This window comes from Microtus ochrogaster, chromosome 5, assembly GCF_000317375.1.
Source record: "Microtus ochrogaster isolate Prairie Vole_2 chromosome 5, MicOch1.0, whole genome shotgun sequence".
NCBI lineage: Eukaryota > Metazoa > Chordata > Mammalia > Rodentia > Cricetidae > Microtus > Microtus ochrogaster.
In genome coordinates, this window is record NC_022012.1 from 26,952,926 (window position 1) to 26,968,142 (window position 15,217).

The 15,217-nt window shown below is 45.5% G+C and overlaps 1 protein-coding gene across 2 annotated transcripts in view; it reads left to right on the plus strand.

Annotated features, from left to right (window-relative positions):
* Ets1 (ETS proto-oncogene 1, transcription factor) overlaps positions 1-15,217 on the plus strand; it is a 122,324-nt gene that overhangs the window by 96,701 nt on the left and 10,406 nt on the right. For both annotated transcript variants that reach the window (XM_026779409.1, XM_005347008.2), the window contains one exon: positions 4,105-4,365. In XM_026779409.1, the coding sequence (XP_026635210.1) occupies positions 4,105-4,365 (261 nt within the window). The remainder of the gene's footprint in view (positions 1-4,104; positions 4,366-15,217) is intronic.

The following is a 15,217-nucleotide window of genomic DNA, read 5'->3' on the forward strand; positions in this document are numbered from 1 at the left end:
AAAAACCAAAAAAAAAAAAAAAAAAAAAAAAAAAAAGAAAGCTCGGCCTTAGCATAGGCTTGCCTCACTAGCTCTTATAACTTAAATTAACTCATTTACATTAATCTACATTTTGCCTGGTGGCCTTTTACCTCTCTTTCATTTTGTGTATCTGACTCCCTCTGTGTCTCATTGGCATTTCCCTCAAGCACCTAGAATCATCCTGGGTTCCTCTCTTTTTCCCAGAAGCCCCACCTATCTCCTGCCTAGCTATTGGTCACTCAGCTTTTTATTTCACCAATCACAGCAACACACCTTCACACTGTGTCCAAATATCTCACAACAGATGGCAAAGAGCGTGGGGTTCATGCTGGAACTAAGTATGGCAGAATAATAATCAAATGTGTTATTAGGGTAAAATGGTTTTGCCTATGTAATACTTCTAGTTGGATTTTGCAAGGGAGACTGCAGTTTCATTAAGAGACTTTTGTTTGAGAGCATAATCTTCTTGAAGTTTGACGTGTGCCTTGGTGTTCCTCGTCGGGTACACCTGGGCCACACTGTAGAACCTGACTTGATACCGAGGATGACCTTTGCTGTTCATTCTGGGAACTTAAGCCACTTTGTGACTTCTTTGGTTTGGGAACATGCAAGATGGTTAACCAGTGGTTTATTTGGAACTGGTCATCAACAGTGTGGTGAAAGTGCGTATTTAGCTAGGGGGCCAGGGAAAGAGGTGGCAAGAGGCTTCCAAATGAAGGTACTCTTGTTGACAAGGCTATTATAACAACGATAAAAACATTCACTGGCAGTAAAGCCAGTGTTTCAAAATAGGTCTGGCTGACCTGACGTTCCAAAGGTAAAATATACGTGCTGTTTAAGATGAGGCCATAAACATTTGACCACTAGGAGCAGTGTGTTCAGATTGTTTTGTTGTTGAGAGAAGTAGAGTCTGTGAGAGGGAGGGGCTTCTTCCTCCAGGAAGAGCCCACTTGTTTCTGAAAAGCTAAAGATACTTTTCATGGTGGGTAAATGGGAAAGTGGTAAAAACGTGAGGAGGCGGGTAGTGATTCCTGCTCCCTGTATTACCTGTGCAGAGCTCTCCAAAAGCAGGAGGGCCCAAAGGAGTAGCCTGTGGCCACTGTAAACCATGCTTACTGTCAGATTCTTCAAGTCTTTAGGCTCACACTTCCTTGCAGCAGGCCTCGGGATAGCTAACTGGCCTTGTACAGGGAAAGTCCCTGTGAAACCAGAACCTGAACGGTCCTTCTTAGACTCCTGCCTTGTTTGTATTTCAAACCAAAGGGAATGGGTGGGACCACGTCTGTCTTCCCCTTTCTGTCTGTCATTTATTTTTGGGTGTGTGTCTATTTAAATACATGCTCACAACCGTGTGCATCTGTGCACTTCTTCTCAAGCAGCTTGAAGCCTTACAACCATTTTCTTCCTTATGGGGCGGTCTCTGTGTATAGTTAACAAGACTGAGTTGTGGGTTTAGGGTTCAGCTATGTTGTAAATCTGGGTAGATCTGTAATCATTGTTTTACAATTGTGGCTGGTTTCGCATTTGTGTAAATGCCCCTTCTCCCTTCCCTTTTCTTGGTTCTTGGGTCCTCACTATCCCCTCAAACCCTAACTAGTGATTAAAAACCCAAACTTATCCTTACTAAAAGGACATCAGGTGTTTCTTTGTGGCTCCACTGTCCCTCATCTCCTTCAAGCTCAGGCCATAAGACTTATGGGGAAGACCAGCTTGTGTGGGCCTGCTTGCTGCATGGTAGCTGCTCTGGTAGCATGGCTGGCCAAAGGGCCCTTGATTCTAAGTGTTGTGATTGGTCTAGACGGCAGACATTACTATTAGCTGACTATTAATAATCGTAGTATTCAGATTGTGTGTAATAGTCTACAAAGTGCTCCTCTGTCCCTCTTGTTTGTGCTATAAGGCCGGTCTTTGTGTGAGGCTTCTCTGTGGGTTGCTGTGAGGCTGCTCATCTACTGTTGAGAGCGCTGTTCAGTGGGATCAGCTAGCTTTGGAAGGACCTTACCTAGGCATTTCTCAGGAGCGATGGTCAGTGCTTGTCTTAGGGCATGCTTGCCTCCCTGGGTGAACTCAGAAGCAGAGCTGAGTATCTAATCCTGTTGGATTCAGCCAGTGTTGTGGAGAAACTGCCCGTTAATGAAGGCTTCCAGCTCTCGGGTTGTGACACAGAACTGAAATGAAAGCCGCACTCTGCTCTAAACCACAGTCTGAACCGAGTGGCATCTGGTGAGGCTGCAAGAGGGTAGTGACGCCTGCTTTAGCACTTTGGCTAAATGAAGAGCTTTCAACTCCCGGCCCTCCAAATAGAAAGATGGCTGATAAGAGGGATTGCAGGAGACGCGGGCATACCGACGACTCAACGGGCAGGGCATCCTTCATGAATTCTTAGGCTTCTGCTCTATTTGTGTGCCAGAGTAATCAAATAACAGTTAACGTCCATAGGCTGTCTGAGAGAGCCACCAGAGAGGTTTCTGCCCTGTGGAAAAGGCTATGGCGTTCTGCGTATGAGCTGCTTCCCTGAGACATTTAATGTGACTTTAAAAGATAGTAATACTGGAAAGGGACTGATGTGGTACTGGCTGGGCAGGCTGGGCTGGGCACTCCTCGGGCTCTGCTTTGCCTTCCTTTGAACAGATGAGCAGAGAGAGGGAAGTGAGCTAGGAGCTCTCTGTCTTAAGCTTTACAGGGGGGAGCAGACGGTAGACTGTCCACAGCAGTGAGTTGGACTAGAAGTACTTGTTTGATCAAGGCTTATTTAAAAAAAAAAAAATCCACCATGTCTTTCCCATGTATTTAACTTTGATAAGGATAGCTGCTTATGTTTGAATTTTATTTTTTTAACCAGTTCTCACTATCATGAAGAAGAGGGTATGGCAGAAGCACACTAGTACGTGGTTTTATAAGGCATGTTTACTTCAGGATTTAGCCAGCATTATACAATTGAGAATTGATTTGGGAGTATTTCTGCAAACGCATCTTGCTTGGACTGGAGAGTAGTAGCCATCCCATCTCCTGAGATCAGCCTCCAGTGGCCAGAAAAGTCGCTGGACATGGAATATAAAAAATATATATTCCTGGGAATCTTTTTAGATCTTCAGTGTATTTATTTTTCTCTTGAATTTTTTCTTATTAGCCCCTCTTTTCATGGCATTTTTTTTTTTTTTTTTTGCCAGTGGAAATTTCTCCAGGAATGATTACACAACCACAGCAGCTGTGTATAAGCTGGTTTGGGAAATGAATGAACTTGCGTGATCTTGTGGTCAGTGAAGAATGCCTTAAGCAACTCACAGAGTGGAGGGTTTCTGCCCTGCTGTGGGCTTTAGCTCCTCTCCCTTCCTCTCTGCTTCTGCCACCCTGGAATATGAACTCCAGGTGCTAAGCTGTGCCTGAGAGGGTCAACAGTACGGTTTTCTGTCCGCAAGAATGATAGTGAGCTTTGGTGGACATTGTTTTCCTCTCCTTGAAGGCATCCTCTGACTTCGTTCTCTATCTGAGAACGTCTATATGAGAGGTCATAAAGGAATCGCTCGGTATTTGGGGAAAATGCTTAAAAAGTAATTTAGTGCCAAGGTCAAGGGAAGCCAATGTGCTCTTAATCTAATGGAATCTTTTTTTTCTTATGATCACAATATTTTGCCGAATTGGGCCTTTAGAAATCATTTCCTTGGCTGGAATTGAGAGAAAGAAATTCCACCTGACAGGGTTCTGTTTGCTTTTTCATTAATCCACTAAGTCTGACATATTAACCAGGAATCTCATGACAGGTAATATTCCAAGCTTCTACATTATTGGCTTCGGAATTCTCCAGGTTCAAATACTATTGTGTCCATATGACATATCAGAGGGATAGAACCTGATTTCAGGTCTCTATGCTGGGAACTATAAACCAGGCTGTGGTAGCATCTCTGAGGTGGTGGCTAGACCAACCTCCTTCCCCCTTCTGGGGCTCCTGTATCCCTGGGCCCTCTCTCCCTTCATTCTTTTCCGGGTCTGATTAGCAATCTGTCCTCCATAAGAGGGTTTTTACAGTTGTTTTTTCCCAACCCCTCCTCCCTGCCCTCTTCCTACCTCCTCCTTTACCTCCAGGTAAACTCGGAGGCCAGGACTCTTTTGAAAGCATAGAGAGCTACGATAGTTGTGACCGCCTCACCCAGTCCTGGAGCAGCCAGTCATCTTTCAACAGCCTGCAGCGTGTCCCCTCCTATGACAGCTTCGACTCTGAGGACTATCCCGCTGCCCTGCCCAACCACAAGCCCAAGGGCACCTTCAAGGATTATGTGCGTGACCGTGCTGACCTCAACAAGGACAAGCCTGTCATTCCTGCTGCTGCCCTGGCTGGCTACACAGGTAGGCACCCAGCCCCTGTCTAGGTGGCTATTTGCATGCTTCTGTGGGTCAGGTCAAAAGTGAGGCACAGAGACCCAAGGGCACCCTCTTTTCTTTTTGTACAGAGTAGCTGTCTCTCAAGGGTCTTCTGTCTCAAGCCATGCTGCTTGGGAAAACTGCTAAATTTTTGGAAGCCAATCTCAAGGGCTCATTTTTAAGAGTGGTAGAAAATTTAACTTGAACTTCTTCCATATCTGGGGAAGACCTGCAATGACCGGGAGTTTCTGGAAACTGCCTCATGGCTGGTATTGAGGGACTTTTGCTCTGGGAAGACCATTCCAGATATGAAACTAGAAGCTGGCATTTTTTAAACACTCGAGTTTAGAGGCCTGCATGCTGGAGAGTTTCACAGTGTGTTTATCATTGCAGTTTGCCTTCTGAAATGAATTTAGGAACAGTGTTCAAAACCATGTCCAGATCCCTAGGTCTGTACTGGATTTCCATAGTAAAACACATAAAACAACAACAACAGCAACAACTTAGCATTATGGTTGCTTTTCTTCCAGGAATGAAATCTATAGTTAAAATAGTGGTGATTTCAGAAAGATCCCGAAGAGAATGGACTTTGAGAGAATCTGGAAGTAGGGCAAGGTAGTTCACCATTCAGATGGACAGCGGTATATGTGTTACTTAACCCAGGAGCCTTGGAGTAGTTTGTCCGAGAGAAATCCAAGGAGTACTAAATAATAAATGTGCTGAGCATCAGGGCCTTTCTATAAGACTGCGGCGCTTTCAAAACTTTGTTAGAGGGGAGCCTTGGCTAAGCATGGCTGTTCAGGTGTGCTTTCGCTGCTGTCTGCTTACACTGTCCTGCACCAGGACAGGTGTGGGCCCAGTGTGACTGGAAACAAGCAGCAGGTGTGGTATTGCTGTTGACATCCCTGTCCAAATCTACATGTGACTTAGGGTAGTCTTGGGCCTTTTTCTGAAATTTAACTGATCTTCAAGAACAAAATTCATAAATTTACAAAAATTACTCCTCCTTCAAAGATCAAGAATATATTCTCTATATTGTCTTCCATGAAGACCCTGCATCAATAGTGTTCAAGAAATGTATTTATGATTGGGAGAGGTGCAAGGGCCATATGTTGAATCAGAAGCCACAGATACACTTAAAAATTTGTGTTCTTTTCTTTTTTGAAATGTCATTTTTTCTTGTTTGGAGGTGTGGGTAGGTGAGAGACTTGCTACATTTCAAGAGCATCTTTTTATAACTCCAGAGAGCAGATTTTGGGTGCATTTACTCATTTTCATCAAAGGTGGTGGCGCACGCCTTTAATCCCAGCACTCGGGAGGTAGAGGCAGGCGGATCTCTGTGAGTTCGAGACCAGCCTGGTCTAAAGAGCTAGTTCCAGGACAGGCTCCAAAGCCACAGAGAAACCCTGTCTTGAAAAACCAAAAATAAAAAATAAAAATAAAAAAAAATAAAAAAAAGGTATTTGAGATTAGAAAAAGTACAGGTCTTTCAAGGTACAAGAATGGCAGATCCTGGAACTGGAACTAAACTATCTCCAGCTGGATGTAGTGATGAGTGGGAGGGAAGAAGGGCTGCTTCTAAGGGAAGAGAAAGACAAGGCTAGGGTAGTGCTCAAATATGATTGACAGTATTCTTGTTTGGATATTGTTCAGTAGACTTTTTCCTTCTCTCTCTCCCTTCCTTCCTCCTTCTCCACATGGGATGAGGGATTGAAACAGTCAATAAGTAGAAGAAATGGGAAAGTGATCCATCACTTAGCTTTCTCAAAGACTAAACTCTTTTAATTAAAACAGAATATATTTTTAAAGCATCTCCACATTTAGTTTCTGTTTCTCTACAATTGTGGATTTGACTTTTTCAGACTCAAATGGCGGTGAGAACAATAGCCCAGAAAACAGAAGTCCTCTGAGCCCCCTCCCAGCGCTAACACACTGTGTGATTTTAGGCAAATTTACCTTGTACCTTTTTCTACTTTCGTGAGTAGAACTGTTCACCCTTATCTGGACAGTAGGAGATGTGTGAAAATGCAGTTGAACCAAATCGATTGATTAAGTGGGTGCTAGACGTTGTGCTAGAGATGGCGAGGAGAAAACTCTACTTGTAACAAGTTGATGATGTCAGCAAATGGGCACCCACTGGGTGTAGAGAAAACCCCCTCATGGGTGTTCTGTCTTGTTCAAGCTACTCTAAATGTCTTTAGTCTTGAACTAGAGTCTCTGGTTGCTGTGGTCCAAATAAAGCTTGAGATTTGTTAGGTATGCGTGAGCAGACCAAATTTTGGTGTCTTTTCCCATGGGGCCTGCCTTTGGGGAACGCTTCCTGCCTCCACCGCAGGTTCTCTGATCCTGTGGCTTGATGGCTCCTCCTCATTTCAGAAACAGGAATGGAACACGCCCCTGCCTTGTCTCTTACCTGAGGCGATGGCTATAGTTTCTACATATGGGTAACTGGCTTTATTCCCGAATGGTAGATTGAACTGACATTTGAAAAGTCTTTGAAAAGTGGAAATCACTGTGTAACTGTGAGCAATACTTTTATCATGTTTATATATATAAAGTCACACTCATTTTCTGCCTCTGGTTCTTTCCCTTTCCTGTCCTAAAATTCAGTTGTTGCTGCTTGTATGTGACCCACACTAGGGACGCTCAGACTTCTGCACCGTGACTGCATGGCCTGCGCTACATGTATGTGCTTAGGTGCACCTAGCTGAGAAGAGGATGTAGTTTCTGCCCTAATCTAGGGGCTGAGGTTCCTGCCCGCATCATCTCCACAGGAATACATTCTCCTTCTTCCTGTGATATCTTAGCCTCTGCACTGTAAGTGTGGAAATCACTTAGAAGCTGATTTTCACATTCTCTTGCTCAGTTACATTCTTCCTTCAAAGATAAGAAAATTGCATCAGCCTTCACTGGGCTCCCATGGCAACTTGTTAAATTAGGTCGAGATGTGGGGGCAGATAACATGGCTTGAAAGCCTGCCTGTTAGCTGAGTGAAGAGTACATCAAATGCAGCGTTGGCTTCCGCCAGAATGTACCTCCTTTCCTTGCTGCTTACGGTTATCAAACTGATACAATCAGAAAGCTCCATTTTCTCTCGTTCATAGATACATTCTGAACCCTTTCTAATTATAACAGTCAGAGAGCAACTAGCCCACTGTTTTCTGTGCCTTGTAGACCTCAGAAAATTGCTGAGCTCTCACTCTGGGCTTGCACGCTGGGAAAAATCAATTTGTTATGATTTTGGGCCCTTTCCTCCTATGTCTAGCACAATTCTAACATTCATTCATGTAATTAATAGGTTTGGGTATAGGCATCTTGATTTCAATTTCAATGTAGGGCTAAGACAATATACAGGATTATTAAATAGGGTCTTCTTTCCTCTCTGTCCTTCTAGCCCCATTTTAGAGATGGTGAAACTGAGCACAAAGAACATGCTTTGTCCAAGGTCAGGTAATTTCATTCTGCAAGAAGCGAGCTCTTCAGTGAATCTTAAGTGCTGCATGTCTGGCTTGAATGCACCGTCTGTTCTTCATGTTAAGGAATGGGAACACTCTTTGGGTGTCTCTGTGTCCTTCACACAGGGATCCAGACCCAGGTGGCTTCTCATCACTAATTAACCCTTCTTCATCCAGGTGGTTGAGGGTATGGGGGAGGGGTAGAGCTGGTTTTGGCTTCAGTAGAGTTCCTGGCCTGTGAGTCACCATTATCTGATGGAGGAAGGTCATTGGTTGATTGGAAATGGGTTAGTCCAGGTGCGAGAGTTAGCCGAGAAAAGGGCTAGAGCTAAAGAGCCAAGCAGTGATTAAAAGAATACAGTGTCCGTGTAATTATTTAGGGTATAAGCTAGCCTTGCGGGCAGCGGGGTGCTGGGGACGCAGCCCCGCTGCTCTTATTACAACAATTATCGAACTTCATTTCATATTCCTAGTCACGGGCACAGATAAGGGCCCATTCCTCTCCCTGCTGCAGGTGATATTCAGCTGATCCACTGGCAACCCATGTCTAGGTATGACATTGCCCACTAAGGTGTGATCGTGAAGGAAGGAAGTCTTTCAGGAAGAGCCTGGAAAAGCCTATGCCCAAAGCCATTCATTAATGATCATAAAAGAATGTTTTATATTCTCTCTCTCTCTCTCTCTCTCTCTCTCTCTCTCTCTCTCTCTCTCTCTCTCTTGATATCACACCAAAAGGAATCAGCCTTAGAGGAAAAGCAGCCCCATGTGTCTCCTTGTAGGTCCCCTTAAATTGCCTTTGGTGTGAATGAATTCTATTCTGCTCATTTCATAGACGACAGGAGGGTCAGTCTAAATTCACAGAGTAAGAAAATCCCCAGTCTAGCCCAGAACCCCTGAGGTCTGATAGTCATTGAGTTTTAGGGTGCAGTAACTCAAAACTAATGATAAAATACATTTGAAAAACAACTTGACGACATAAGGAAGGCTGGCCAAGCCCCTCCGTTCAGGACATAGCCCGTGATTTTGGCATAATACCTTCACTCACAGTCTGCTGAAGAAAACCGAGTTACGAAGTCATCTGCATTTACTAGGGCACAAAATGATAACAGTCCAAGTCAGCAATAAGGGAAAGGGAGACAGGTTGCTGAGTTCATAATGTAGCACACATCTGTGTAGATTTCAGGTATTCCAAACACGGGTTAGGGAAGGTGCTAGGATCTAAGAGACATAGGTCTCTCCATACAAGCACTGCTGGGATAAGACATTGAGAGGTGGATAGCATTGACATAGGCCAACTTGTCCTAGTGGGAAGAGGTCCTGGTTGCCCACTGTGAGCATTGGCCGCATTTCCAGAAGCCAGAGATGCTGGGGAGTGACTTCTCTGAGCTCCGAGTCTGGCAAGGCTGCAGGTAGCTCAAGGGCTTGCCAAAGCCAGCACCGTCGGAATGTGGAGTGTTTCTGGGCAGTGTCCACATGGGGAAGGAGGCTAGGAACAAGAAGGGCAGAGACTGTTTCCCTTTTGATCTCTGTTCGCAGGAAAGCGAAAGGAATCGCAGCCCCAAGACCTGCGGGGTTCTTAGCCACTGTACAGCCTGATGGCAGGTCCCAGGGCCTCATGTTGGGCGGGTTTGAATCTCAGTAGAGGCCTGGGTTAGTTAGCCTGCTGTTAAGTTATAGGTCAATGGAGAATTACTTTGAAGTACTAGGGAGGAAAATTCCCAGGAAAAAAAACTGAACTGGGTGTTAGGAAAGCAGGTCTCTGCAGCTGCCTCACGGCTTCTGCTTCTTAACTGCTTAGTGCGGTGACCGTTAATCATTTTCCACCAGTAGAATTCCTATGGTTGGAGGGTTTGGCCACATGGTTGTTAACATTTTGTTTCTGAATGTCTTCAGAGTTTATGGGAAGAGGAATTCCTTACTGTTGCTTGTAGTTTTGAAAGCTGGGGTTGGCTGAGTTTCCTCAAAGCATTGGGCCAGAACTGTATACGCTGCCCTTGGAGTGGCTTTGGAGTCTGTCTGAACTGCTGGCACATTCACGCCTCTCTGAGAATTGCTTGCACTCTGGATAACAGGCTGACTCTTCTGTTTCAGGAACAGCTCCCCTGTCTGACTCTGAGAAGTCTCTGAGTCTCACAATTTGGGGCTCACTGTTTTTTTTAACAAACTCTCACTATGCATGATGGAATTGGGCGGTGTCTGCTTGGGAATTCCATGCTGACTCTAGTGTGAAGCTCCACCTTTTTTTGCCTTTGAAGCAGGATGTTTCCATTGAGCAGAGTGTAGCGGGCATGCTGTGAGACATTAACACAAGTCCTGGCTGCCTTTAAGCAATGATTTTGGAAAGTCCCTACGGCCTCTGACATGTCCTAGATTCTCTGACTCTGTCCTGTGGCATCTTCTTTTCTCTGTGGTGCCCTTCTGTCCTGGCTGTGGAGAAACTGCTCCTTACCACAGAAACTCAAGTCCAAAAAAAAATCACCCCTGTTCCTATGTGCACCCACACTCCCCAAGTGAGATTTACCTGATGCCATGGCTTCAGTGACATCAGTATCCCATCTGCCATTCAGAAGTGCCTTCACAGTGAAGTCCAGACCAGTGAGAGGGTGGCCACTCTGGGCTGCTCCACCATGAGGCTTTCACCTGTAGGGCTCAGGAGCACAGACTTGGGCTCGGCCATTGCCCAGCTGTGGGGCGTTGGGACATTTCACAATTCTGTGTCCTATTTGTTTTGTATCTGGAAGACGGTAGTAATAATGGATCCTGTCTCGTAGGCAAGTGAGAATTAGTGAGTTCATGGAACCATGCAGAAGAGTGATAGCTACCCAGGAAGTAAGCCCGGAGTGACAGCTCATTCCTACCCCATATTAATCTCTCACCTTTTCGTCTTTGCAGTATAATTCTAGTTCTTTGAGGTCAGGAGATATATTTCACTTATGGAATTCCAGTAATTGCTGACAGTATCACGAGACAAAGTAAGACCTTGAATGTTAGTTGGGCCCTATCTGATCTGCAGCCCAGGCTGCTGAGTGTATTAAGCACCTTCTATGTCCCGGGCTCTTCCATATAGTAACATTTGCTAACTTTTCACAAAAGGCATACACGAGACCTTCTGTTTTTCTCATTGTACTAGTGTGGGATTGATTTTGAGGGGGAGGGCAATGTCTAGACCAAAGCCACAGAGCACATAGGATGCTCTCAGAGTTTTCATATTGTCTAGCTAGCTAGCAATTAAGAAAAATATCCAAAGTTGCAAGAAGTAGCTAGAGATGGTTAGCTATGCAAGCAATGTGTGTGGGAGCATCTCCAGAGGAGCAGAGGAGGAGGAGTCAGGGGAGCCTCCAGAACAAGCTGTGGGCCTGGACAGAGGAGTTTTAGGTAGGAAGTGGCTCTGCTCTGTCTGCATCTCAGCCTCTGAAATGGTTCAGCCAAGCTGGCAGGGAGTCTTTTGGTCGCAGCTGCCCAGTGGAAAGACCTCTGTGTATTACAGGTCTGGGCCTGCATGTCCCTTGCTATGGTCTGTCTGTTGTATCCCCTGTGGCAGGACACCTGAGCAGTGGTTAGTGTGATAGCCGTATTGGACTTGACCCACAAGAGTGGCATCTCAAGAAGCTAGCATCGCTTTTCTGTCTGGCCCAGGGTCATGTACCTCCATGTTCACAGTGGCATGATGGGCTTTGAGGTTCTGAGCATGATGTTGGCTCTAATTAACCCAGTGGTGTGACTCACATCTGCCTGACAGATAAAGAGAGTGAAAGTTCTCCTAGGATGACTGAATTCGAAAGTTTAGACTCTGAGAGGAGGGTAGGACCCAAGGTGTTTAGAGGCTGGCAGGACATAAGCCATGTGGAGGAGTTTGACATTCGGAGTGGGTGGAGCAGTTTCTTGGGAAGGCCTCTCCGGGCTCCTTCTCTGGCCCCAGTTCTTCAAAGGCGTAGGCAGGACACTTTCAGCTTACTGCATTATGGTGAGCTAAGAGGGTTTTAGCTCGCGCTGCTGTTAATATTCCGTTTCATGTTCTAGTCGAGCTACAACGCCCTGCACTTGAAGCATGTTCGGAAATGAGTTGCTGGCCGAGGGCTTATAAGAGCTAGAACGCCAGTGCTCACTTAGGGTCTAATGCCTTCCCAAGAGTACAGCAGGCCAGACTGGCAACGTTCTTCATGTGGAAGATGCAGGGTAACCTCTCCCCCGGAGTTAAATCAGTCCCAGAGGGGGACTTCAGAGTTACTCTTTAAGTCTGGAGGCCCGGGCTCATACCCCTAAGCATTCAACCTGTCTTTCTTTTGTTGCTTACCTAGGTACCCAGAGCAAGGTGTTTGCTTTAAAGTGTTTATATAGGTTAGGAAAAAAAACTGTCTGTTTGTTTAGAACACAGTTCTCTTCCTAGCACCCATCTTCGCCTGAGACCTCTCTGGTAGCTTCTTAAAAGGCCAGTTCCCTAGAAAACACTGGGAGGAAAAGGCTATAAGGAAACCCACTTCCTGACTTGAGGCTCACTGACTGGCTGTGCAAGCTCACGTGCAAGTAGGCTGCACGGCCTTGACAGCTCTGTGGTGAGCTTAGAGGTAAGAGGTGGCTGCGTTGAAATCAGCAGTTTCCAGCCTGTGGGGCGCGACCCCCCCCCAGGGGTCGCATGTCAAGTATTTACATTATGATTCATAGCAGTACCAAAATTACCCATATGAAGTAGCAACGGAGTAAGTTAATGATTGGGGTTCGCCACCCATGAGAAGCTGTATCAAGCTGTTCAAATCTACCAAACAGCTTTAGGAAGGTTGAGAACCACTGATCTAAATGGAGGTAGCCCCTTTAAGAGAACAGTGCAGTCCTGTGCCACCTGCTGCTGCCCCCACTTGGGGACACTTGAACACCTGCAGGTGTACAGAGCAGGCCTTTCATCACGCATTACAAATGTGTAACTGCCTTCTCCAGCCCACGGCAGACAGCCCAGTGAATCTCACTGAAACCTATGCCAGGTGGGGAAGCCCAGCTTGCCAGTCGCTGCCCATTGTACTTGGTGGCCAGCTTGCCTAGGCCTTGGTGGCTAGACAGGGTGCTCCACTTCTCAGTGAGTGTTGGTGGACCGTGTTTGTGGGAACACTGGGTTAAGGTGGCAGGGGCTTAGGCCAGAGCATGAATGACTAGGGAAGAAGCCCAATGTGGGAAAGAGGATCTTAGTCTGTGTACCACCCAGCTTTCCCCACGCCGGAATGGCTTGTATGTAATGTTTTCACTTGCAAAGCAGTTCGCTCTGCCGCCTCTTCTGGTGTGTACCAATTTTTAATTAGAGGAAGGGTATCAATCTCATCCTGAACTTAAAAAAAAAAATTCTTCAGTGGTTATTCTGTTAAAGTATTTTAAAAATTGTATTTATATGATTGACTTTAAAAAAAAATTCAGAGTTTCTGCTGTCTTATACTATTCTGTATGATCCCAGTATTGTTTCCTATTCTTCCCAGTTTGCTCCATTCTGAGGCTGATTCCTTAGTGCGCTTGCTCTCTTCCTTACTCCCCCATGTCTCTCTAATAAAGGCTTGATTTATATATCTGTAAGTTAAAGGCAAGCAGGAATTTCTATTTCCATTTTAAGAACAGGAAAACGAGGCCCAGAGAGTTTGTTTTGCATCAGATTCCATTTGAATCAGGAAGAAGTAAAATCAAAGCTCTGTAGGGGTCACTCCCTATGGAGGCTTCCCTAGAGGTAGTGTGCATATATACATATATATATATATCATATTTAATATAGATTACATGATTTATGTGTGTATGTATGTTTTTCTAGGATGCTGTCACGTCTCAGTTCTTCATTGCCTGCCATATAACATTTTTTAAAAGTTTTTTGAAGTACTCCCTCTATGGGAGTGGCAGTGTGTATATGCTGGGGATGGGGTGGGACACAGACATGATAGGCCTGAACTGGACACTCAAAATCTGTTTGAGAACGGTTTTCCAACTCCTTTCCGTTGTTAGATGCTGGTTATCTCAGCAATAAATTGATGCAGGCCTCTGGATTATTTTTCATCATTGTGCTTATCAAATATAGCATTAATGGTCTCTTCGAGTTCGTATTCTGATCACTACTCTTGAGTTCCTAGGCGTCAACAGGAACATATTTATAGAGTATAGGATATCAGGGACTTCAAGACCATGGCATTTTAGGCAGGCTGTAAAATATACCGTACTTGGGTCTTTTTAGAAGTGAGGTGGGACAGGACCGTGGCACTAGGAAGGTGTAGGTGAAGCAGGTGGCGACAGCTCTAGGCATAAAACTGAGTTGGAGTATCGAATCATCTTTGCTCTTTCCTTTCAAAGTTCTTTCCTGGCCTATAGTGCCAAACCAGAGAGCAATATCATCCTGAAACAGAGCCTTGTGCAGTTCAGTCTGCAGCCTAGTGCAGCCTCTGATCACAGCAAGAATCTGTTGCATGATCTCTATGTAACTGTCTCCTGAGCCCCATGATTTAATGGAAACAGTAAGCTTCTGGTGTTATCTGTGACTTAGAAGGGTGTATGAGACTCTGGCGTCACGCACCCTACCTCGGAGACAGGTGCTCCTTGCGGGTATAAAAAAGGGAGGGTGTGCTGAGCAGACGGGTCATTTCCGGACTCCGGTATTCTGTTTTTGCTGTCACCGTTGGCTGTGGGCAGAGACACCTGGCTGGAAGGGAGGGGCCAGCCAGGCTTTCTTCGCTGTTTTAGGGCCACCTGGCAGATATGTGCTCTCAGGGTAGAGTCAGCCCCGATGCAAGGGTGATCAACCATGAGAGTTTCATAGGTTAAAATAAATATGCCATCCTACCCACACTGAGGTATTCAATTTGAATTTCAGAGTAGAACTAAAGGACTTCAACTTCTTAGAGCAGCATGAACCCCCTAAGGACAAGAGGTGCGGTCGCTTTATTTTAGGAGCATGTTGATGCAACATAACTGGGTGTCACCCATATTTTGGTCCTAAATATAATTTAATAGAGAGAGGCCTTTAGGTACCTTTCAAACCTGTATGCTTTGCTTGCTCTCTCTCTCTCTCTCTCCCTCCCCCTCCCTTGCCTTCCCCTCTCCTCCTTTTCCTTCCTTCTTTCCTCCCTCCCTCCTTCCCTCCTTCCTTCCTTTTTCCTGCGGACAGTGGTGTTGGTAAAGCCACCCATTAAATGCTGATGTACCACAAACGTAAGGAAACAAAACTGGAGGCATTTGATGAAACACATTACTAGAGTTGATGGCTGGGAGGAGGTGTGTGCTGATGAGGTGCTGTCCTAGACTTCAGAACTGGATATTTTCCAATGAGGAGAGAGAGGTGGATCCTGAGCAAACCATCAAGTCTTGGTGTTAGGAACCATAGTGTAAGTGGCTGGGGAGATAGGCAGGTGGCTCAGTTGGTAAAG